Source organism: Pinus tabuliformis, chromosome 1_2 (assembly GCF_031772625.1).
Source record: "Pinus tabuliformis cultivar Carrire ecotype Pingquan chromosome 1_2, CPIR1, whole genome shotgun sequence".
Taxonomy (NCBI): Eukaryota; Viridiplantae; Streptophyta; class Pinopsida; order Pinales; family Pinaceae; genus Pinus; species Pinus tabuliformis.
The window spans coordinates 425621985-425647313 of NC_142298.1; the positions used below are offsets into that span (position 1 = coordinate 425621985).

Genomic DNA, 25329 nt, shown 5'->3' on the forward strand with positions numbered 1-25329 from the left:
ACCAGATGTAGGCACTACGCCAGGGAAAAACCCCTCTTGAGGGGAAAACCCAGTCAATAAATTCTTCGTTTCAATAGTATTCTTTGGGACTCTTCACCCTAGACAAAGACCAAACCTTCCCTCCATACCGAGTCAACTTCCCAGAATTTCGACCTCCTTTCCAACAACTTAGACTAGGCAGCAACTTCCGACATCAAGCAACTTCTGACATCAGTGAAACTTGGAAGACTTCGACCTCCCAACCCCTGGTACAAAACAGAGAGAGAGAGGCACCAAAATTTCGATTTTTCTCTTCTCCTTAGACTCCACCCAACTCACACTTCTTTTGGCTTCCCGGCTTCAGACTTTAGACTTCCCGACTTCACACTTCCCGACTTCCTTAGAGATATTGAACTTGCTTGAGATGTTGTGCTCCAAATGAATTCGACTTGCTTGTATTTATAGGCTCCATGTGAGGTTGAATTAGTGTTCTTAGGCCGACTCGATCTCTTCTAGGTCGTTTTGGTGTGGAGGACACATAAATCATATTTGGCTCAATACTAAACCTTTTTACATGATTCAAAAGCCCAAGAAGGGTCGCTTTAAAAGTACAATGACTCTATTGGCTCAGAATAAATCCTAAAAGTCCTCAATGGGAATTTTGACGTAAAACATGGTAACCCAAGCATGAAACCCATGCTTTAATAAGTCACAATAATAATAATAAAAATTATTTTCTTTATTCCTTTGACAAGTACAATACAAGATGACTCAAATACACTAATGAAGACCGAACCTAGTTACATTTTCCAACATTTAGCATGGCTTTTTGTTGGTTACGAATCCAATTGAAATATCTTGGTTAGTTTTATGCAGGTTGAGAGTAGTGATCTTATTGCATATGGCTTAATACCAGAGTTCATTGGACGATTTCCTGTGCTTGTTAGCCTCTCAGCGTTGACTGAAGACCAACTTGTTCAGGTGAATGCTTTTGACCTGAATAAATTTAATTCTCTGTGTAATTAGGTTAATCTTATTGTTGAAATGCAGTATGCTGCAAGCTTGTGAAATTTGAAGTATATCGCTTTCATTGTGCTTCTCAGGAATATTATTATTCAGTTTATTCCTTGTGATAGCTAGAAAGATGCCAGGACCAGAAACAATTATGATAATATGCAATGAAAGTAGTTCTGTTTGTTGTTAGTTGTTTTTGACATATCGTGGTCTGTATTAGGTGCTCATGGAGCCTAAAAATGCACTAGGAAAGCAATACAAGAAAATGTTTGAGATGAACAATGTAAGTACCTGGCATCAATTATAACCGTTAGTCTTTTGGAGTAGAAAGTGGCTAGTTGTTTACTAATCTATTGTAATTTTTTGATCTAAATGTATCAGTATCATAGGCAGAATTTAACTAATACTTGTGTCATCTCAGGTGAAGTTACATTTCACTGAGGGTGCCCTTAGGCAGATTGCACAGAAGGCAATGGTCAAGAGTACTGGAGCCCGTGGATTGCGTTCTATCCTCGAGAACATTTTGACAGATGCCATGTTTGAGGTGCATAGCTGACATACTTGTTTCCTTGTCATTTTAATTTGTGAGAATATCGTAGGTTCTTTGTGAGTTTTCCTTGGTGTGAGTTTTAATTAATGTAATTGTGATTTTCGTTATTTGTTTTTAGAATTTCTTTAACCATGGCTGCTGAACAGGGCTGTTTCTAAGGAGCATTGTTAACTTTGGTTTTGTGTTATGTATTCTGCATTCTTATGGTCTAAACACTTCTGATATGCCATTCAGATTCCGGATGCAAAAACAGGGCTGGATAAAATAGATGCTGTTGTCATTGATGAAGAAGTTATAGGATTGCCAGATTCACAGGGATGTGGAGCCAAAATACTTCGTGGCGAGGGTGCATTGGAACGTTATCTTGCAGAGCATAAACAAAAGGAATCTTTGGTATGTCTCTGGATTAATTAGAAAGGCAAGATGACACTGTTTTTTAATTGCTAATATGCACATTTTGAAAAGTATTTACATCATGCTAGTGGCTACTGTTGCAAGTGAAGTCGAGACACTTGAGTGCAATGGATAGTTTATTTGGAGCAGAGCTAAATTTTGAATGGTTATGCACTGATGGCACAATAACTAATACATGCTCATGAAGTAGAGTTAGAATCATTCATTCTATATTAAAGATGCATGCAATTGATACATAACACTTTTGGGGGAAATTTTAAAGATGGGAATTTATCTTAAAAGTGTAGAAGCATTGGCGAATCTTAGTTCCTAATAGGTAGAATGTAGAACTTTTGGTGATTTTTTCTAATAAAAAATTTCAAATTATATTCAAATGATTTTATATATATATAAAGTTTTGGTGATTTTTAAGGTAAAATAAATTTATCCTATAAAATTTATGTGAATCTTAAACAATGAATGGAAATTGACAAATCCTCTTTTTGGTGAAGTGTGGAAAATTAGTCCATCTGTAAAATTTAGCCCAAAATTACCCTAAACACTTTATACCCCAGCCTTACCAAATGAACTAGAAAAGAAGAGAGAGTTGTATGTTTGAAAGAGAGAAATGTCAAATATTTTTTTATTATACTTAAAATAGGTCTTTTGACATTTCTATAAGTAAAGAGGGAAAGAAATTGCATAATGACCTCTCATTAAGTTATTCGCTATATAAAAGTACTTTAATATATTTTTATTTATGTAATGTAAAACCCTGTATATTAAAGGAAGATTATAATTATTCTCATAAATGTTCTTTACAATAGCATCCTCCCTTAATGGTCATTCTGGAAAATACCCCAAGTTTGTCTCCAAATTTCACAAACTTACCTAGACCAAGTGGCTTGGTGAAAATATACGTAATCTACTCTTGTATTGAAGTCAACCTCGTTATCTTCTACAAGTTTCCTGGTGAAATGACCATATACATACAATGTGTTTAATGCACTCATGAAAGACTGGATTCTTTGCTAATTAGTAATTTTAAAGCACCCTTATTGTTACGAAAAAAACTATTGGCTTGGTTTTCTCAAGGATCAAATCTCCAAGTATTCTTCTAAGCAAAATTGCCTCACATGCTCCTTTTGCTGCTGCCTGTTGGAAATACTGAGAGGGGGGGTGAATCAATATTTCTTATTTTTTTAATTGTTCTAGTGATTGCTAGAAGCATATATAGATATGTATATTTATACACAGAACACAGAAATCAACAGCTGGAATTAATGCTTTTATTAAAACTCAAGACAGTGCAATGAAATAAATACAATATAAGTATATATCTTATTGTGAATGGTTGCCAAGCTCCAACTTTGGACTTCAATGAGGCTCCAACCTCCAGATCACCAACTCTGTTTTGCAGTGGTTTTGCACTTAGGAGCACCTACCCCCAATGATTTCAGTCCTGTTCAGTTCTGAGGCTCCAACCACTTGGGCTCCAACCCAATTTTGGTATAAACTGGTATGCTGCTACACTCTATTCAGCGGAGGTTCTCTCACTCCTACTCTCCTGCCTCTGCTGCTTTTGTTGCCTCTACAACCTCCGCTGCTTCTGCTGCCTCTTCTACCTCTGCTACCTCACACTCTGGTTCTTCACCACAACAATAGCACGAATAGTTCTCCATTTTTACTGTTTTATACATTCCCATGCCTCTGTCCATTCGTTTCCGCTTACACCGCCTCTTAGGCTTCCTCCTCGGTCGTTGCGGCTTCCTTTGTGTTGTGCCAGTTCACTGACTTTCTGAGGATACGTAGATTCATTAGACTAGTCCAAACGATCCACGGAGAACACATCCTCCCGGTTTACCATAACAATGCTCCTTTTGGCAATGATTGCGACATACACAGAGTTCTTTCAATTAAACGGAGATGTTTTGTCCCGATCGCAATCATAATTGCCATGATTCACCCCTTTTCACTGACGTTCAGCCTTCTGAACCGTCGGAACAACCATCGTAAGCCTTTCGGCTTAAAACACCCCACGCAAGCCAGACATTCCATTACACAGAGAATATGAGAAAAAACAGTCAAACAGACTAAAAGGCGGACTTCAAGAAATATTACAATCGCACCTATTCCTGTATCGGGTCCGCGCTTAAATCGCAATCGGCGATTTGTGACTCCCGGGGGTCCTTTATATATCGGACCCATGACTCCGCCGATGGCCGACAGTTGATCCTCCACTGCTCTGATGGACTGGATGCGATATGGTATTAAACCATAGTTAATATGCCTGTCGAGTCCACAGCTTATCGCAATCAGTGCTTCCAATGTGGCAAGGCTTTATGGCTTGCGATATGCGGCAAATGCGATCATAGATTAAGTCATATTTGTAATGTGCGGCGGGCCCATATCACTATCGGCGATCGCAATGGACCGCTTGACATATTGTAGCTCCCACTTCCAAAGTGACGATGCAATACTCGCTATCGGCGATTGAAAGTCGCACAGGGTCAGGGCTCGATGTTAACGTAGACCCCTCATAGCGATGCGATGTGTCGGACCCGATACAACTCAACACTCACATGTATAGAGTTTCAAGTCTGCAATCCGCCTCTGATAGTGTATTTGCCCTAGAGCCAAGTCTTCCGCCTCCGATAGTGTTAAGCCTATGTATATGGGCTTTTTGTCTGCCGATAGTGTTAAAGCATGCATACATGGGTTTTACGGCTCGATAATGTGTATATATATATATATATATATATATATATATATAAGGTTTTGTGCCTCCGATAGTGTAAAAACACATATGTATGATATATGCTCCTCCGCCTGTATCTTCATGCATATAATTCTTTTGTGGCCCGATAGCTCCCGATAATATAAATGCACCCATTGCTCCTCTGATGGCTCTGTCTGCTTCCTTATAGCTCTGCTTGTTCCTCTGTTGCTGCGATGGCTGTCTGCATCCTCTGTTCTGCTCCTCTTGGCTCCTTTTGCTCCTCGAATATTGCCATATTGACATCAATGACAATCTGTGTCCAACAATCTCCCCCTTTGTTATTGATGGCAATATTCTTCTGCTCTCCCCCTTTGACATCAATGGCAAAGGAATGCATATGGACTCCCCCTGTCAAACTGCTCCCCTTGTCCTGCTACATCTTTATGAATGAACTTGAGTGATGATAAAGAAATAACCCCCATCTTTTGACGCAGATGTTCGAATGCTTCTCGAGGAAGAGGTTTTGTGAAAATATCAGCTATCTGCTCCTTAGTACTGATATATTCCAGGACGATGTTTTGTTCAACTACTTGCTCACGGAGGAAATGATACTTGATTGGTATGTGTTTGGTTCTTGAGTGCATCACTGGATTTTTGCTGAGACTGATAGCACTTGTGTTGTCACAATAGATGGTAATCGGTTGATCTGTACATATGTCGACATCTTTTAGAGCTTCCTTCATCCATAGTATCTGAGTACAATAGTCTGTTGCAACAATATACTCGGCTTCGGTTGTGGATAATGATATGGATGACTGTTTTTTGCTGAGCCAGGATACTAAACAGTCTCCTAGGAAGAACACATTTCCACTAGTACTTTTTCGATCATCTATACTTCCAGCCCAATCAGCATCGGTGTATGCAGTGACAGTCAGTGTTGAGCTCTTTGGGTACCAAAGACCGAAATCAGAAGTTCCTTTCAGGTATCTGAGAATTCTTTTTACAGCTAATAAGTGGGATTGTTTGGGAGCAGATTGAAATCTTCCCACCATTCCTACTGCCTGCATTATGTCTGGTCTTGTAGCTGTTAAGTATAGAAGGGCTCCAATCATTGACCTGTAATGAGTTGCATCTACTAGAGGGGAGTCATCATCTTTGCTCAGTTTGCAGTTTGTGGTCATAGGTGTGCTCATGGGTGCACAATCCTCCATTCCATATTTTTTGAGCATGTCTTTTAGATATTTGGTTTGAGATATACACAATCCTGCTTTGGTTTGAGATACTTGAAGTCCAAGGAAGTGGGACAACTCTCCTATCATTGACATCTCAAACTCTTTTGACATGCTTTGAGAAAATTCATGGCTCATTTCATCATTATTACTAGCAAAAATCAGATCATCGACATAAACAAGAGAAACTAGTAACTTACCTTCATTTGTCTTTATGTATAGATTACTTCCAGCCACTCCCTTTTTGAAGCCTTGTTGTTGTAGGTAGTGATCCAATCTTGCATACCAAGCCTGCTGTTAGATCAAAACCTTTTGGCTGCTCCATGTAGACTTCCTCCTTGAGTTCCCCATTTAGAAATGCTAATTTCATGTCCATTTGATAGATTTTGAATCCTTTTGAGCAAGCAGATGCCAAGAACATCTTGATAGCTTCCATACGGGCCACTGGTGCAAATGTCTCTTCAAAGTCAATTCCTTCAATTTGTGAATAGCCGTTGCAGACAAGTCTTGCTTTGTTTTTGATAACCTGTCCTTCCTCATTCATTTTATTTTTGAACACCCATTTGGTTCCTATTATGTTTTTGTCCTTTGGACGAGGTACCAGCTCCCATGTCTTGTTCTTCTCAATTTGAGACATTTCTTGTTCCATGGCTTTTACCCAATGAGGATCCTTACTTGCTTCTGCAAATGTTTCTGGTTCTATCATAGATAGGAGGGCAATGACTTTTCTCTTGGGTGTGATTGTTATCCTTCTTCGGGTTTGCACACCTTCATCTCTATCGCCAATGATCTACTCTTCTGGATGATGTCTTTGGACATACTTCATCTTTGAAGGGGTATTAGGTGGTTCTCTTTCCTCTTCTTCTTCTTCTTCTTCCTCATCTATTTCTTCTTCTTTAGGTTCTTCTTCTTCAATGAGAAAGTCATCTTCATGTTCTTCAATTTCCTTTTCTGGAAGATCTTCATCAACCTTTACATCAATGCTTTCCACTATTTTCTTCAGTCGATAATTGTAGCACTTGTAAGCCTTGCTCCGTGTAGAGTATCCAAGAAATATCCCTTCATCAACCCGAGAATCAAACTTTCTGGTGAGCCATCATTTATTTTTATGAAGCACTTGATTCCAAAGATCTTGAAGTACTTCACCAAAGCAGGTCTTCCTTTCCATAGCTCATAAGGAGTTTTTTCACAATTTGGTCTTAATTGAGTTCGATTCAATGTATAGACAGCTATCCCTACTGCTTCTCTCCAGAATCTACGCTATAAGTCTGCTGCTAATAGCATTGCTCTTGCCATTTCTTGGATTGTTCGATTTCTTCTTTCAACTACCCCATTCTGGCAGTAGAGAATTCCCTTTTAATTCGATGAATATTACAGAATTCACTAAATTCGTTTGATGTGAGTTCTCCCCCTCGGTCTGTTCTGAGGCACTTAATTTTTGAATCTTTTTCATTTTCTACAAGGGCTTTTAGATTCTTAAAACACTCAAAAGTTTCAGATTTAAACTTTATAAAATATATCCACATCATTCTGGTATAATCATCAACAAATAACACAAAGTACCTTTCTCCTTGGAGTCCTTGATTTCTAGTTGGCCCACACACATTAGCATGGATGATCTCCAAGGGCTTCGATGTAGAGAGCTCCTTTGTCTTGTGGTTGGTTCTGGTCTGCTTTCCATGTTGACATGGACCACATACTCCTTGATTTGGTTTGAACAACCTTGGGATGTCTCATACAGCTTTGATCTTGCTGATATTGATCAGATTTTCGAAGCTTGTATGTCCAAGTCGCTTGTGCCACAACCAACTCTCATTTGTCTGACTCAAGTAGCATTTATTTTCTTGAATCTTGTTCGGAATGTAAATGTTGTTTGATGTTCTCACCCCTTTTGCCACAAGTTCCCTTGAGGCAGAGTTCCTCATTTCACAGTTTTTGGTGCTGAAAACAACCTTATGTCCTTGATCACAGATTTCGCTGACACTCAGGAGGTTGTGTTTGAGTCCGTCAACTAGCAGAGCATCTTGAGCTTTTCCTTTTCCATTGATCAGAGTAACTGTTCCTTTTCCTGCAATTCTGCCAGATCCGCTTCCAAAGGACACATTCCCTTCCTTTTTGCTCAGTGAGACAAACTTCCTTCTGTCTCCTGTCATGTGTCTGGAGCACCCACTATCCACAAACCAATGGTTTCCATTATTTTGAGCATATAGAGCCAGGCCGCATTTATCCATGCTGGAGTTCTTGCTACTCGTCTTTCTTCCTTTGAGTGGGCAGTCTTGTTCATAGTGTCCATTATTGTAGTAGAAAGAGCAAATCAGATCAAATTTGGTCAAGGGATCAAATGAATTGAAGGTTTTGATTTGTCCCTGCCTTTTGGGGGCATATGAGTTGATTATTCGGTCCTTTAGCTTTGTCTTTTCACTTCTGTGAGCCATACAATGTCTGGCTTGATGACTGAAGTTTTTACAGTGAAAGCAGTGTCCAAGAAAGATGGTTTTGTACCTGTTGAAGCAACCACGGTTTGAGTCGATTTCCTTCTTGGGAATTACTCCTCCCTCATTCTTTGGATTTGCGATGGGCCCTTGGTGGAGTACAGGTTTGTATTTGTTGTAGTGTCCATGATTCGACTCCACATTCTTCTTTGGAGTAATTCTCTCTTCATTCTTGGGATCTGGGATGCACTTTTGATAACATACTTTTTCATCTTTTGGATCTCAGGAAAGTGCATCGGCATAGCTTTTCACACTATTCCTAGTGCTTGTGGATTCTCCTTTGAAACCTATTCCAGACTTGTCATGTTGAGGTTTTTGATTTTTCAGAATAGTCTCAAGTATTTGAGAGTTTTTATAGCCCTTTTTAATTTGCTCCAACTCCTTTCTCAGAGACACTATTTCGGCCTCACGTTCTTTACAAGTCTCTTCTTTTTCGTTAAGCTTTGCTTCCAAGCTAGGAAACCGGATTCGTCCTAAACCCCCTGTGAATCCCGAATCCGGCAAATCCGACACGATTCGGTCCGGATTCGTGTCCAAATCACAGGACACGTCGTGTCCGAGGGCGTGTCGCGATTTTCAGGGGCGTGTCGCGATTTTAGGACACGTGTCCGGTTTCCAGGACTCGCTAAGCTCAGCGCGGGTATGAAAAGGGCGTGTTTGCTCATTAATATTTTCATTTGGTAAGTGATTTGTGCTGTTGCAGCAAGGAGTAGATCATTTTTGCAGCTTCATAATCAAGTCTAGGCCCTAGTATTGATATGCTATTCATGGTAATGTTAAATTCTTAAAGTAAAAGTGACATTCTCCTTAATCTTCATTTTCATCCTTTTACTTAAATTTTTAACATTACCATGAAATGACTCAGGATGTTTGAGAGTGGTTCCGGCCTCATTGGATTTCATATGGAGAAAGTAGAATTTTAGATTTCATTCAAAATCCAGCAGACTTATCAGTTTTTCAGGATTTTAGGATTGGGGGATTGCAATGTTTCCAGTGAATTTTGTCATGTATTAGGGTATGGAACTCGTATTTAATCAAGAGCACCAAACCAAGAGCTTCTGAATATGTCGCTTTCGCTTCCGTTTTCGCTCCCGCTCCCCGCTTTCGCTCCTGCTCCCAAGTAACATTGTTCCTGATGATATGGGTCTGGACACCATTGTTGAGTTGGCATTGGCCAACATGGATCTCAATGATCCAGTGCTAGAGCCTGTTAGATTTGATGACTTAGAGGGGTCAGCCTCCATACCAGCAGATGCAAAGGCGACTATGGATACAGGGGAGGAGGAGGATGTAGAGGAGAGCAGTGGGGACCATGATGATGGGGACAGTGATGCTGATTCTGATGCTGATTGATGCCTTGAGGCTTGTATACCTGTAGTTGTTTTATATTTTCTATTTCTATTTGCCATTGGCATTGCACCAACACTACATATGTAACAAATTTTGATTTGATGACTTAATGAGAAAACTACAGTTGTCAGTGTGTTTATCTTACTATCTTGTAGTTGTAAGTTGTCTTTCAGTTATGAATTATGAATCATGATTTAAATTTTTAATAGATTTATCATTTATGTGACCAATACCACTGACATTTATTTGAATTTTGTATGTACTATGCATGCTAATAGCTATAGATGAAGATCTATGTTTGAAATCAATAAATTTGTATCATTAATTAAAATTTGTGTAAGAAATATGATACTATCTAATTTTTAATATATATATATATATATATATATTTTTTTTTTTTTTTTTAAATATATTATATATATATATATTTTTAATAAAATAATATATAACGTGTCCTAACGTGTCCTGTTCCGGGGGGTCAGCGTGTCCCGAATCCGACACCACGAATCCCGAATCCTACGTGTCCCGAATCCCCGTGTCAGGTGACTTAGCTTCCAAGAGATCTTCTCTCCTCCTTATTTCCTCGTTTTCCACTTTGAGAGAAATGATTTTGTTCCGTAGTTTCTCATTCTCTTCAATGGCACTTATTAATAGCTCATCTACATTTCCTTCCAGCCCTGAGTCGTCATCATTTGCGAGTGCCATGAATAATGTTTCTTGGATTTCATCATGATCACTTTCCTCATCTGATTTCTTTTTGATGACCATAAACTCATCCTCATTAGACTTATCTTGCTTCGAGAAGAAGTTTTTCTTATTGAACCCTTTCTTTTTGTGTGCCATTCTTCTAGAATTTCCTTCATCATCACTGTCATGTTTATGAGGACATCTTGCTGCATAATGACCTATTTTACCACATTTAAAACAGATAAGAGGATACTTGCCTTTAAGCTTAGATCCTCTCTTCGGCTTTCGTACAAATTGAGCCAATTTGGATTCCACATTTGACTCATCACTACAGTCATTCCTTTCTTTCCCCTTCTTTGACTTTGAGGCCTTGAATGCTGCATCCTTGGAGCTTGGGCCACCTTTCCTCATTTCATAGGCAGTGAGAATTCCATGGAGTTCATCCATTTTGAGGGTATCTAGATCCTTTCCTTCTTTTATAACACTTATTTTGGAGTCAAATCTGTCTGGAAGAGACCTTAATACCTTTTGAACAATGGTACTTTCTTCAATATTTTCGTCCAATCCTTTCAGGGAATTTACCACTTCAGCGACTTGGAGGAGGTACGCTGCAATATCCTCTTCATCTTCCATCCTCAAACTTTCAAATTGTCTTCTATGAGTTTGAAGCTTTGCCTTTTTGACTTTTGAGTCTCCATCGTACAAGCCAATTAGCTTCTCCCACATTTCTTTGGCAGAGGTACTGTGCATGACTTTTGTAAACTCGGAATCAGTGATTCCACTAGTGATGGAGTTCAAGGCCTTTGCATTTGCGATGTAGGCTTTCCTCTCGTCTGGGTCTGTTGGAAGAGTGGAAGTCATTTGGTATTCATTTTGAACAAAATGCTAGACTTCAGGTCCAAGGGACATTAAGTAGTAGGTCATTCTTTTCTTCCAGAAACCAAAGTTAGTGCCATTGAACAAAGGAGGTCTTCCTGATGCTTCGTGATTTCTCATCATGGCTACAAATCCTTCTTCAAGCTGTTAGGCTAGTATGAAGAAGTCGACTCTGATACCAATTGTTGGAAATACTGAGAGGGGGGGGGGGGGTGAATCAGTGTTTCTTATTTTTTTTAATTGTTCTAGTGATTGGCAAAAGCATATATAGATATGTATATGTATACACAGAAATCAACAGTTGGAATTAATGCTTTTATTACAACTCAAGACAATGCAATGAAATAAATACAATATAAGTATATATCTTATTGTGAATAGTTGCCAAGCTCCAACTTGGACTTCAGTGAGGCTCCAACCTCCAAAGCACCAACTCTGTTTTGTAGTGGTTCTGCACTTAGGAGCACCTACCCCTAATGACTTTAGTCCTGTTCAGTTCTGAGGCTCCAACCCAATCTTGGTATAAACTGGTATGCTGCTACACTCTATTCAGCTGAGATTCTCTCACTCCTACTCTCTTGCCTCTGCTGCTTCTGCTACCTCTACAACCTCCGTTGCTTTTGCTGCCTCTTCTGCTTCTGCTGCTTTTGCTGCCTCTTCTGGCTCTGCTGCATTTTGCTACCTCACACTCTGGTTCTTCACCACAACAACAGCACGAACAGTTCTCTATTTTATACCTTCCCATGCCTTTGTCCATTCGTTTCCGCTAACACCGCCTCTTAGGCTTCCTCCTCGGTCGCTGCGGCTTTCTCTGCGTTGTGCAAGTTCACAAACTTTCTGGGGATACGTAGATTCATTAGACTGGTCCAAACGATCCACGGAGAACACATCCTCCCAGTTTACCGTAACAGTGCTCCTTTTAGCAATGATTGCAGCATACACAGAGTTCTTTCAATTAAACGGAGATGTTTTGTCCCGATTGCAATCATAATTCCCAGGATTCACCCCTTTTCACTTACGTTCAGCGTTCTGAACTGTTGGAACAACCATCGTAAGGCTTTCGGCTTAAAACACCCCGCGCAAGCTAGACATTCCATTACACATAGAATATGAGAAAAAACAGTCAAACAGACTAAAAGGCGGACTTCAGGAAATATTACAATCGCACCTATTCATGATCCCCGCTTAAATCGCAATCGGCAATTCGTGACTCCCGGGGGTCCTTTATATATCGGACCCATGACTCCGCCGATGGCCAACGGCTGATCCTCCACTGCTCCGATGGACTGGATGCGATATGGTATTAAACCATAGTTAATATGCCCGTTGGGTCCACAACCTATCGCAGTCAGTGCTTCCAATGTGGCAAGGCTTTACGACTTGCGATATGCGACGGATGCGATCATAGATTAAGTCATATTTGTAATGTGCGGCGGGTCCGCGTGGATATGCATCGCAGTCGGGAGTTGCCCCTGGCGGAGGTCCGATGCGATATCGCTATCGGCGATCGCAATGGACCGCTTGACATATTGTAGCTCCCACTTCCGAAGTGCCGATGCGATACTCGCTATCGGCGATCGAAAGTCGCACAGGGTCAGGGCTCGACATTAACGTAGACCCCTCATAGCGATGCGATGTGCCGGACCCGATACAACTCAACACTCCCATGTATAGAGTTTCAAGTCTGCAATCCGCCTCTGATAGTGTTAAAGCATGCATACATGGATTTTACGGCCCGATAGTATATATATATATATATATATATATATATATAAGGTTTTGTGCCTCCGATAGTGTAAAAACACATATGTATGATATATGCTCCTCCACCTGTATCTTCATGCATATAATTCTTTTGTGGTCCGATAGCTCCCGATAATATAAATGCACCCATTGCTCCTCTGATGGCTCTCTCTGCTTCCTTATAGCTCTGCTTGTTCATCTATTGCTACGATGGCTGTCTGCATCCTCTGTTCTGTTCCTCTTGGCTCCTTTTGCTCCTCGAATATTGCCATATTGACATCAATGACAATCTGTGTCCAACACTGCCTTGGTAGAAGAAAGATAAAGAACATGTTTTTTGCCAGCCCATGAACCTGCCCCTGTTCGGAGATTGAATACATTTTCAGTTGATTTCTGGTCATCCACTGATCCTACCTTTTCAGAGTCTGTATTGCCAGTACCCTGAAGTGCATCACTTTTACCATATAATATTCAAGAATATATTGTACCTTAGACATATTTCAGAGTCCCTTTTGTTGTTGACCAATGTTCTGCTTTAAGATGTGTCACGAACATGGATATGTAGCTGACTGCAATGCTAAAATCTAGCGTGGTGGTTGTAAGATAGATCAGACTTCCACTAGTTGCCTGAATATTGACACATTTGCTGTCTTTGAGTTGACTTTGGTTGAAAGTTTCAACCACCTAGAATATGATAAAATAGCGTTGAGGTTGGCGATAACCACATAGAATATGAGAAAATGGTGTCGATTAGGTTGACTATTAAATCATAACCTAGTATTATGATAATGATGGTTCATAGACATAACAAGCAACTGCAAGTTATGATTATGTACCATCAATTCAACAACCCCCCTAATTTGGGCACGGGGTCATGGAGAAGGATGATGAATACAAATGGATGAGTGGGCATACCCAATTTAGTAGAAAGATAACCATAGCTGAAATACAAAAGAAAGTGGGTTTGTGATTATCTAGCTCTGATATAGAAGTGGATGGGTGAATGTGTAACCAACTTGTAATATTGTAACTGCTCAACTCTTGAGTAAATGCCACCATTGAATTGCTCATTTGAGGGACTATGACATTGATAGGTAAGTGTCGTAAAGTGGCCTAAATACAAGAGAGAGAAGGTACATGATGAGTGGGTATAACCAATTCAATGTAGTGTCAGTTTTCACTGGAAAAAGAGTGGATTTGTGATTACCCAACTCAATACAAATGCAGACTCAATCATTTTTTGGAAAAATGCTACTACCGAGATGCTCATCATCTAGAAGAATATTATATTGAACTGCCTATTTGATAAAGAAGTGCTAGAAGGAACATCCTAAATAGTAGTAATAGGAATCAACTCTAAATGTTGATTTGTGGTAGCATCAAATGTGCTCTAGCCATGAAATTTGGTGGAGAGGTTTGGGCATATGAGATCTCCAATACCCAGAAGGGGTTTGGGCAGATTTTAAACTGTTCAGGAGATATTAAAATAATTAATGTTTTTAATGGAGTTCCTAAGTTTAAACTTAGAGAAATTAAAATATTAATGTGGATTAATATAAAATTGTGTTAGAATGGTCCAACATACATGGATCAAGCCATATCTAATCTTAGCCGTCCATTAGGGACTTAATCTCGACTGTTGATATGTCAACGAGAAAAGTATAAGAGGAGGCTTGAGGGTCACTTGGAGAGTACACCAGATGATCAGTGATTCTATTCTCTAGAGCGGGGTTTGCTAAGAGAGATAAAATCAGTGATTGGAGTTGCAGCTGAGGGGCATTGTGTACAAAGAGACAGAGAGGCAGAGACAGTGCCATAAGAGCAGCGCAGGTGCCAGAGAGAGTGGCGCAGTAGCAGCCAGGGCTCACACAGAAGCAGCCAGGAGCTGCGCAGTGCTTCAGAGAGGCTAGCGTTGGTGACGCAAAGGGCCAGAAGGTTGACGCAAACCCATTCAGGGTGACGCAGGGCCAACGCTGAGCAGAGAGAGGCTAACGCAGTCTAGAGAGGCAGACACTGGGGTTTTTGGGGCAGATTGGAGCTGAGGAGCTACTGGAGGGTTTATTCGGGGTTTTAGCCGAGACATGTCTCAGACTGAGAGGTACTACTGCCAAGGGCATTCTCTGTTGGGTAAGCCAACTTTAGCACCTAGATTGTACACTGAAATTGCTTAATAAGAAAACGCTTAGATAACTGCACCGATTTTCCTGGATTGGGTTTTTCCTGGGACATTGGTCCAAAAATAACGGTGTCATTTGGTGTGATTGTTTCTGTTTCCTTCAGTTAATGATTTGTAATATGTTGAGCATGCACTAGTGTTTATTTTCAGTATTTACATTGTAAATAACTTGTTAAGTGATGGAACAAGTAGGTAGGAATAAATCAGTAAAGTGCATGGAGGGTTTCTAACTGGTAGACTTAGAAAATTTAACATGGTACTGAGGACATTAGCCGAGTGGAGCAATAGCAACAAAAAACAGTGGTCCCGAGTGACAGAAGTTGTTTCTAGCAGAGAAGCAACAAGGGAAGGCTGATGCAGTGCCTGCGTCATCAAGGGTGAGCCAGGAAGAGGCAACACAGAGGCTAAGGGAGGCAAAGGGAGCCTGACATAGAGCCACGTAGAAGCTAGGAGGGTTGACGCAGTTGGCTGAGGAGGTCAGGTTGCTGGTGCCGGGATTGTGCAGAGCCTAGGAGCTTTCATCTTCAGGTTGTTGGGGTTTAGAAGGTTGTGGGAACGTTGCAGAGTAGAGCTAGTGAGGTACTGTAGTCAGAATAGTACCTGACAAGGCAAGGCCAAGAGGAGGGAGTTGCTACCAAGGGTTTCTAGCTGAGAAATCTAGATCAGTGGTGCAGTTGCACAAACGATCAGAGTAGGGGGCATCTCGACATCGACAGAAGGATTTCCAGGAGGGAAATCAAGACTCAGAGGGAGTCAGATTGCGAACTTCCAGGAAGGAAGTAAAAGAGCATCATGGCATTACACGGAGTAAGAGACCAGTACAGGTTGGATAGAGCATCAAACTTCGCAGTCTATAAGGCCATAATCTTATCTGTACTTGACAGAAATCGTCTTAAGCACTTTGCCTTGATGACGATAACGATCCCAGATGACCCAACTGATAACAACAAGTACAAGGAGGCAATGGCGAGAGCCAAGAGCATCATCCTTGACCGGGCAAGGACCATGTAGTACCACACATTGCCAAGAAGGAAACGACATATGAGATGTGGGAGGCCCTAAAGAAATTGTACCAGCATACTTTTGTGCAGAGAAGAATGTTACTAGAAAATTAGTTGAGGTCATATCAGATGAAGAAGGGAGAACTGATTGACACCTTCCTCGGAGGGTTGAATGAGATCGAGATTAGCTGACTGCCATAGAAGCCATGCCAGATCAGGAATTGGTAGTGAGGACAGTGCTGAATGCAGTCTCAAAAGACTGGGAGGCATTTGTCCAGAGTATATTGGGCAGAGGGACACTTCCACCTTGGGATGAGATGTGGGTGACTCTTAGCCAAGAAGAGATCAGACGACAATCAAAGGCGGGAAGCAACAATAAGGGGATCAGAGTCAAAAAGCAAGAGGAGGAAAATGTTTCCCTAGCATCTAAGGGAAAGCAAGAAAAGTGGATGAAGAAGGATCTCTCCAAGATCAAGTGCTTCCACTGTGGGGAGCTGGGTCATTATGCGACCCAGTGTCCAAGGAAGAAGAGTAAGGGAGAGTCTTCCAAGACTAAGGCAGTGCCAGCAAGGGCAGAGAAGGAAGTGGAGACAGACGATGACTGTGCCATGAGTGCGCACGCACCACTTGAGCGGAAGTGGGGAGACATTAAGCTGTAGTTAGGCGGACTACAGGCGATGAGGGGTAGGATCCTCGAGGTACCCAACCTCTTGGATTAGACCTTGCTACGGGAGCCCCGAAGAGGAGTAGCAGGACTGGCTGATGTGGGTAGAGATGGATGAAGATGAAGTGGCAGAGAGAGCTACAATGCAGAATTCCCAGGATAGCGCAAGGCTAGCAGGTTGGAACAATGCGAGAAGCACTGGAGTGTTGCACCAGTGCAGGATGGCGCAGAGAGGTGTACAATGCTGCAAGATGCAGGGAGTTGTTGCAGCAGCGCAGAGGTCAGAGAAGGAGCGCTTGTCAGCGGCAAAGGGAGCTTTAGCATCAGGAGAGTCTCTAGCCTAACATAGAAGTCAGAGTTGGGAGATTAGTTGCTTACTTCTCAGTAACTGAGCTGCAGTGCAGCAATAGGCAGCACGATGCAACATGATGAGAGGAGTTGTAGTGCGGATGCAGTGTTGGGAGAAAGGACCAGCACCAACACGGATGTAAAGGGAGCTGTCGTACAGATGTAGCAGTGGCAGTGGTAGAACCATGGGCAGTGGTACAAGATACAACAGTGCAGAGGATGGTGAGCAGCAGGCTTAGCATCAGCATAGGGACTGATGCCGGATGATCAGAGTAATACTCAATGAAGAGTATCGCTAGAGCATAGTCCTCGCTAAGAGGGAGTGTTGATTTGTGGTAGCATCAGATGTGCTCTAGCCACGAAATTTGGTGGAGAGGTTGGGGCACATGAAATCTCCAATACCCAGAATGGCCTAAAAGACATGGATCAAGCCAGATCTAATCTTAGCTGTCGATTAGGGACTTAATCTCAGCTGTTGATATGTCAACAACAAAAGTATAAGAGGAGGCTTGAGGGTCACTTGGAGAGTACACTAGATGATCAGTCATTCTATTCTCTAGAGCGTGGTTTGCTAAGAGAGATAGAATCAGTGATTGGAGTTGCCGCTGAGGGGCATTGAGTACAGAGAGACAGAGATAGTGTTGGGAGAGCAGTGTAGGAGCCAGAGAGAGTGGCGCAGTAGCAGCCAGGGCTCACGTAGAGACAACCAGGAGTTGCGCAATGCTTCATAGAGGCCAGTGTTGTTGACACAAAGGGCTAGAAGGTTGACGTAGGGCCTCTTGAGGTTGATGTAGACCCATTCAGGGTGACGTAGGGCCGGCACTGAGCAGTGAGAGGCTGACCCAGTCTAGAGAGGCAGATGATGGGGTTTCTAGGGCAGATTGGAGCTTAGGAGCTGCCAAAGGGTTTATCTGGGGTTTCAGCCGAGACATTTGTCTAACACTGCGAGATACTACTGCCAAGGGCATTCTCTGTTGGGTAAGCCGGATTTGGCACCCAGATTGTACTGTGGAATTGCTTAATAGGAAAACCCTTAGATAGTTGCACCGATTTTCCTGCATTGGGTTTTTCCGAGGGCATTGGTCCAAAAATAACGGTGTCATTTGGTGTGATTGTTTATGTTTCCTTCAGTTGATGATCTCTAATATGTTGAGCATGCACTAGTGTTTATTTTCAGTATTTACATTGTAAATAACTTGTTAAGTAACAGAACAAGTAGGTAGGAATAAATCAGTAAAGTGCATGTGGGGTTTCTAACTGGTAGGCTTAGAAAATTCAACACTAAACACCTCATTCCTTGTAAGATTGTCATCATTAAAATAGTCATTTGTTGAAAAGATGTGTTTGAACTTTGAACTAATTGTCTCCAGAAAATATATTTATATTCCATCAACTAGAAGAATGTTTCCACTACTCTACCAGTATGATGAAGTGGTGTTAGAAGCAATGTTGCTTGGATGTGGGAGCAGAAGTTGGAAACAGGAGCGGGGGAGTGACAATTTTCAAGCTTCTGGGCTGGGAGCGTTTTTTTATATAATATATATTTTTATATATTTTAATGCATATATGTCAACAAACGAATGTAGATAAGATAAGATAAGAAAATTTTATTAATGTCCAACAAATGATCATAATAGGTCAACGACACTGTCGGTTACAATGATTACATCATGCCAAGACGGTGGACCAAACGGTCCCCTTCAACATTTCTTTTGGGGCATTGTGGGGTGAATCAAATCTCTGAGCCGTAGAGCACTGTGGGGTGAATCAAAGTGTCCATGATGCTCATTTTGGACGAGATGCCCTGGAAATGGTGCCAGAAACACTGCCTCTTCAGAAGGGCTAGGGAGCCATACCCTTTGTTGATCTGAGGCTGAAGGGTTGGCCGCAGGCTGAAGCGAGGCCCTGAAAACTGAACTTCCAAATATGTATAGGTGCTGACAATCGCGATCTCTTCTCCTTTAAATAGGAAGTGGAAGTTCGAGGTTTTCTTGACTCCATTTAAGATAATCACTTTGGTTTTACCCAAGTTCACAGTTAGATGCCTCCGGTCACAAAAAGCTGCGAGAGCATCCAGCTGTCTCTGAAGGCCTTCTTGGGAGGAGGCAATAAGGGCAATATCGTTTGCAAAGAGGAGGATGGAAATCAGGACCTGGTGAAGAAGACACCCATCTGTAATAGTTTTTTAAAAAGCATAAAAACATGGATTAAACCATATAACATCAATCATCTAATAGTTATTATTTTCATGGACCACAGGTCCACAAGTTACAACATTTCGATTCTCATCATGTTGGGTGTGGAGCCTGATTATCTTCCTGATTCAGTGGTCTTGTTTCGGTTGTGTTTGGATCCCAATTCCTCACAGGGGGTGTGGGGAGGCTTCCCCCATCAGTGTTGTTGTAGGGGGGTCTAGGGGGAGAACAACAGCGTTTGAGGCCTCCCCAAAAGGAAAATTTTGAGAAAATTGCCTTGTAAAATATTGTAATTTTGTATTCAATTTGGATTGTTCATTAGGCAGAAGATCTGACATTAGAAGTTATGTTAATTTAGGGTTTTTTGCCTTAGATGACAACCCTCAGTTTGTATGAGGGAATTGTATTGCGACCGGGTATTATTCTATATCTATTCCTATCTTTTGCTAGCACTTGATCACAAGTTTTGACTCACACAATGTTATTTTCATGACATGGCATAATCTTGTAGAGATGCTTTCTTACACAAGTATATGAACTAGTGTAGGTTGTTTTACATTAGGAGCATGTAAAACGTGTTGTTTCGACCCTTTTCCTTCTCACTAGATTTATCACATACTTACAAGGTTATTGAGCGATTTTTTTTCTTCATTTATTTATTTATTTTTTCCATTTTTTTTTAATAATTTTTTATTTATTTAAAGCGAAGAAAATAAATCTACGAGGGAGCGATTTTGTTTTGTTTTGTTTTTGTTTTTGTTTGTTCTATTATATATAAATTTTGCAAGAGTGCGATCCCAAAAATCGCTCCTTGGGTTGCTCCCAAATAGGAGAAATTTGGGAGCGCACTCCCTGAGTGCTTCCGTTCAAAGCGCGCTTTGGGAGGCGAGCTAACAACGCTACACATTACTCATTGATGATAATATGCCACATTCCTTCACCATTTGAATGTGTCATTCACTTCTCATCGTCCGACATACCTCTTGAAGGAAGGTGGGCTACCAATTGACAAGCACTTTAACCATTTTGCAATCAAGTGCTTTTAATTAATGTTTTGGGCATTCTAACATGGATAAACGAGTGATTTGTATGATTTGACTGATTTTGACCGTAAATTTGTTCTCTCACCTTACCAAGAGGGTTAGTCTTTAGCCCTAGTCCAGTCACACTTCCTCCAAGGCATTAGGGTAATAGGTAGGGCATTGCTTACGAAACTAGGATTGAAGTAGCATGTCCATGACCTGTCCATACATAACATCTTTCATCATTCCCTTGATACCATCTCGATCCTTCAGGTTAGTTGTCATTGATTCATTTGGATTTGGCACTCACACATCCACATCCTTGCATAGGGCCGAAAAACCTTTCCCTGGAGGTTGATGCAACCAAAAGAAAAGAAAAAGCATAAGATGGCCACAACAAAGGAAAAAGGAAAGTTAAAATGCAAAAGATGGTTGAGACATAACTAGCGTGAAGGAAAAATTCTAGCATGAACTCTACCCCCCTCATTAGCACTTGATGTTACATCTCATCATAAGGAACCCTTGCATGTCTCAACCATGATGAGCGAGAAATTGAAGCTTTTTAAGGGGTAAAACAAATGCTATATCATAAAGAGCAAGCTTTGATCCTTGAGCTATGCACAATATAAAACACATTATCGAAAGGAAGTAAAAGGCGCACAAGAGGGATGGAAAAAGTAGGTCGAGGGAAGGGGTAACTCGCGCCTCCATGATTGCTCCCTCCATTACATCTATACACTAAGGATGTGGACCTCCATCAATGGGTCCGCTGGCCATGGCCCTTAGCCATGAAGTCATTCCCCTCTATTGCCACCTATTGTCACTAACACCTATGAATTAGATTGACCTTGGAAGTGCCAACTCCCCTTAGGGCCTAGAAGCACCTAATAGGGTTGATTACCTAGCCACCTCTATAAAGGTAGGGGACACTTTCACTGGATTTGGCCTTGTTAGATATTTGAGGGTGATCCTGGTTTGAAGTATTACCATTCACTTAACAATTAAGTATGGTCCACTTTGATGCATCTATGGTTATTGTCCCTAATGAATGTTTGCTTTCGCTGGAGTTTAAGATGGTTTCACTAGGTGGTTTTGCATAGAGCAGTTGAGGCCTTGAGGTCACAATTTTCCAGTTATACTCCACATGGTCCCTAGGTCGTACTACACTTTTGTAGAGTGCGATCACTGTGTACATGCAATATTTCCCTTCTATGACAAAGTGTTGAGCACTTTGATGATCTCGACAATTGTTTGACACCTAGAGCACCCTTAGATGCTAGAACATTGAACTCACTTTTCTTGGCATTGAGGATACTTGATGTTGTACCCAATAGACCTAGCATGCCGCAAGGCTGGCTTTGATACTACTTGATGGGCATGGCTTGATCCAAAGCATTGATGATGATGATCATCCCTAGGATGATTAGTGGGGAGAATATTACCACATGGAGCTTCAACACTGGAGAGAGAGTACACTACGTTGTCTAGATGGCACCCATGGAGATGATGCAGGGCACCCAGAGTTGGATTTTGGACACATGGAGATGTTGTGAGGCTTGATTTGAAGACCCTTTCTCAAATTTTGCTTGATCATGGTGCTTATAGGCACATCCAACCCTTCCATTGCATTGTTGGAGCTTTTTTAGCCGTAAAAGGGCATGACATCAGGGTTAGAGTAGGCCTTATGGCTCACATGCGTGGGCAAATGTTGGCATATTTTAGTTTGTTGAGCTGTTGGGTTGGATTGTAACCCATTTGCTTTATGTTTACTCAAAATCAAAGTTGTTTAGGGGATTTTAGTTAGATTAATGAAAGTGATTGACCTCCTATAAAAGGAGCATCACTGCATTCAATTGTTCATCATCACTTGTGTGGATTTTGGCCTCCTAAGAGAGAGTTTGACATAGCCTTTTCTACTCACTACTTGTGCAGATGTGATCGTTTGTGGAGATATTCCTATTGGAGATTAGTTTGTGTATTAGAGATGCCTTTTTGGGATTGAAAGAAGGCTATTTCTTGGAAAATTTGAGTCTTGTTGCATATCTTTTATGGTTTTTCATGTGATGAAATATTTCTGGAGTTTTTTTAATTGTACCTTGTCTAAATGCATATTTTAATTGTAAAATATTAGTGAATTATTGCATGTTTAATATAATTTCTTCTATTCAATTTCTCCCCTCATAAAAAGAAAGATAGGGTTTGAAAGAGAAAACTACGGTTTCCCCCTTGCTCCTTGCAAGAATTTGCTATCTCTTAAATTTAGCCCTAAGACTCCATCACCTAAGTAGGGAAAGACATTGGGATCCTTGTGGTGGTTAAGACTCATCAAATTTTTTATCTTTTTCTTCATTTTTATTTTCCCAAGCCATTTAAGGCAAATCGCTAGGGCTAGGGAAAGGGCTGATTTCAACTAGGGTTGCTTTAAGGGAAATTTTAGAGCTGTTTTGGCTTGTTTATCTTGATTGACCTCATACGCTCAAAATCAATCTTGTTCCATGGTGAAATTTGCGCTAGTAAGGCTGATGTCATTAACCCTAGGTAATTTATGCCTTAAGGAAATTCTAATCTTATACAAGTCTTCAACTTAGGGCTTATTTGAACGTTTTCCATAAACTTGTATTGATTTCATTATTAAGCAAACCTTTTCTTTATGCTTGCATGCTTAGTTACTCCTTTTTTGAGCTACCTCTTTGAAACCCTAGGTTATGAAGCATCTTTTTAAGGCTTTTTTATGGTGTTTGTTCCTTTTACGTAGAGAATTATGCCTTAATCCATTGAAGAAGAATCTTGCTTAGCCTTTAGGCTTTGACATGTATCACCTTGAGCTAGTTGACTTAGAATATCCTTTAGGTGAGAAATTGGGAAGCTTCGTGTGTGGTGAAGTTGCACCAGAGCGCAGGAGGTGGAGTGCTTAGGTAATAGTGGCATTCCACTTCACTATTGCATCTTGGTCTGGCCTTTGCCTTGTGAGGCCTCTCACAAGGCGACAATGGTACCCAACTTTGACAAGTTTAGCCATATTTGAAATGAGAGTATGAAGACCCAACTAGATATATTTGAGAGACCTTGAACACTACCGAGAAAGTTCAAATATAATGGCGGTGTGGGTTTGTGAATAACCAACACAAATTCACTCAAGGGAGCTTAAACATCGTCAAGAAAGTTCAAATACGACGACGGTGTGAGTTTGTGAATAGCCCACACAAATGTACTGGAAAAGTGGGTTTATAAATTCCTAGCTTTGCATAGAGTGGATGTGGCCAAAGTGGGCTTATGATTACCTAACCCAAGTAAATCTTGGAGTGGAGGTAATTGAGATTCAATGGGATTTGGTGGGTGGATATCCTCTTCAAACAAATGATTGATCGTATATGAGACAAAGAAGTGTGAGGGTTTGTGGACACCGGATACACCCATCTAAACATACACTTAACCCTATGCATGATTCCCTTCCTTGAAAATGGACACGAGGATAATAAGCGAGAGTCTTAGATCACGACCTTTTCTGTTAATGTTGAATATTGTGCATCGAATGATAGAACATTTCTAAAATGCTATAGTTCCATTGTACATACAGTTTCATAGCTTGATATAGAAAGCCTTTGGAGGAGGTCTAGAAAAGGACTACACTGAAAATATGTTGTATTAAATATGTTAAAATAAGGGTAAATATCATAATTTTTAAGAAGAGGATGCACAAAAGATTGATACACTAAAAGAAACTTTAATCATATGTATAGTCATCAAGAGAAACAAATTCTATAGACTTGTTATTAGAAATTGCATCCAAGTAGTTAAGAGATACAATGAATCATTGCTAGTACTTGAGGAGTAGGCCTCATATCATAAATTGCCATATCAAATATAAAAGCACAAAACCCTAGAATATGAAGAATGTTGAGGTGGATTCATTACCTATAACGTTGCCATTTGAAACTGATACAACCCAATTTGCAAAGTACATTGTCATATGTGTATCGTTGGAATAGTCCATTTGGTCTAGCAAGAAGTAGTCTCCATAAAGTCTATAAGAGAAATCGTTGAGGGTGCTATGAAGGGTTTGAAACTCTATAGTAAAGATGATCTAAAAACTTTAGTTTTGTAGACCTTATGGCAAATGTAACTAGCCAGTAGTCTTGTAGATTAATTGAATAACCCAAAAATGCATGTCCCTAAACAAATCATTGATCATATACTTTGAAGTGGGCCTCCTAGGAAGCCCCAAGAATCAAGAAATGCTAAAGTTCCTTCATCTTACTTCCAAATAAGATGATATGAACACATTTGGATTAGCACTATAGTGAGCTCCTGAAGATGGGTGAAACCCTAGGTGAAATGAGATAATTGAACGTGGCAACATGGCGGCACTTGGGGCAATAACACCCTCCAAAAATATTTGTATCAAGTTGGAATAGAGGCTACAAAAGATTGTTGGTGCAAAAAAGTATTGACATAAATAGCCAAAATAGAGAACCCTCATGATGGGAACCAAAATTCCCGTAGTTAGGATAAGAAATGGATGCCAATGAAGAAAGCCATAAAGCAACCCAATAAATTCTCCAATTCAGTCTTCTTCTAATTGTAGAAAACCCTAGCAAGTTGGAGAATAAACCTTTGAAGAACAAGTGTGGCAACCTAGTATACACTTGCATAAGAGGGGATAAAACCCTTGCTAGTGTGCTTGATACATAATGATATAGCCTAAAAATATGTGTAAAAGAACCTTGCAGACTATATGTGAAACAATCTTGCAATAAAGAGGCAAAGGATGAAAGAACAACCCCACACAAGTGTCCACATTATTAGTACTTCAACCACAAAAGAGGGATGAAAGAACAACCCCACACAAGTGTGCACATTATTAGAAGTACTTCAATCACAAAAGAGAAAT

General features: G+C 40.6%; 1 protein-coding gene across 1 annotated transcript in view; it reads left to right on the forward strand.

Moving 5' to 3' along the window:
- The window catches only part of LOC149206165 (CLP protease regulatory subunit CLPX1, mitochondrial-like), a 192923-nt gene that overhangs the window by 140765 nt on the left and 26829 nt on the right, over positions 1–25329 (forward strand). Inside the window, exons 7-10 of the mRNA XM_089395328.1 lie at positions 856–960; positions 1214–1276; positions 1415–1537; positions 1778–1936. Of these exons, the coding sequence (XP_089251454.1) occupies positions 856–960; positions 1214–1276; positions 1415–1537; positions 1778–1936 (450 nt within the window). The remainder of the gene's footprint in view (positions 1–855; positions 961–1213; positions 1277–1414; positions 1538–1777; positions 1937–25329) is intronic.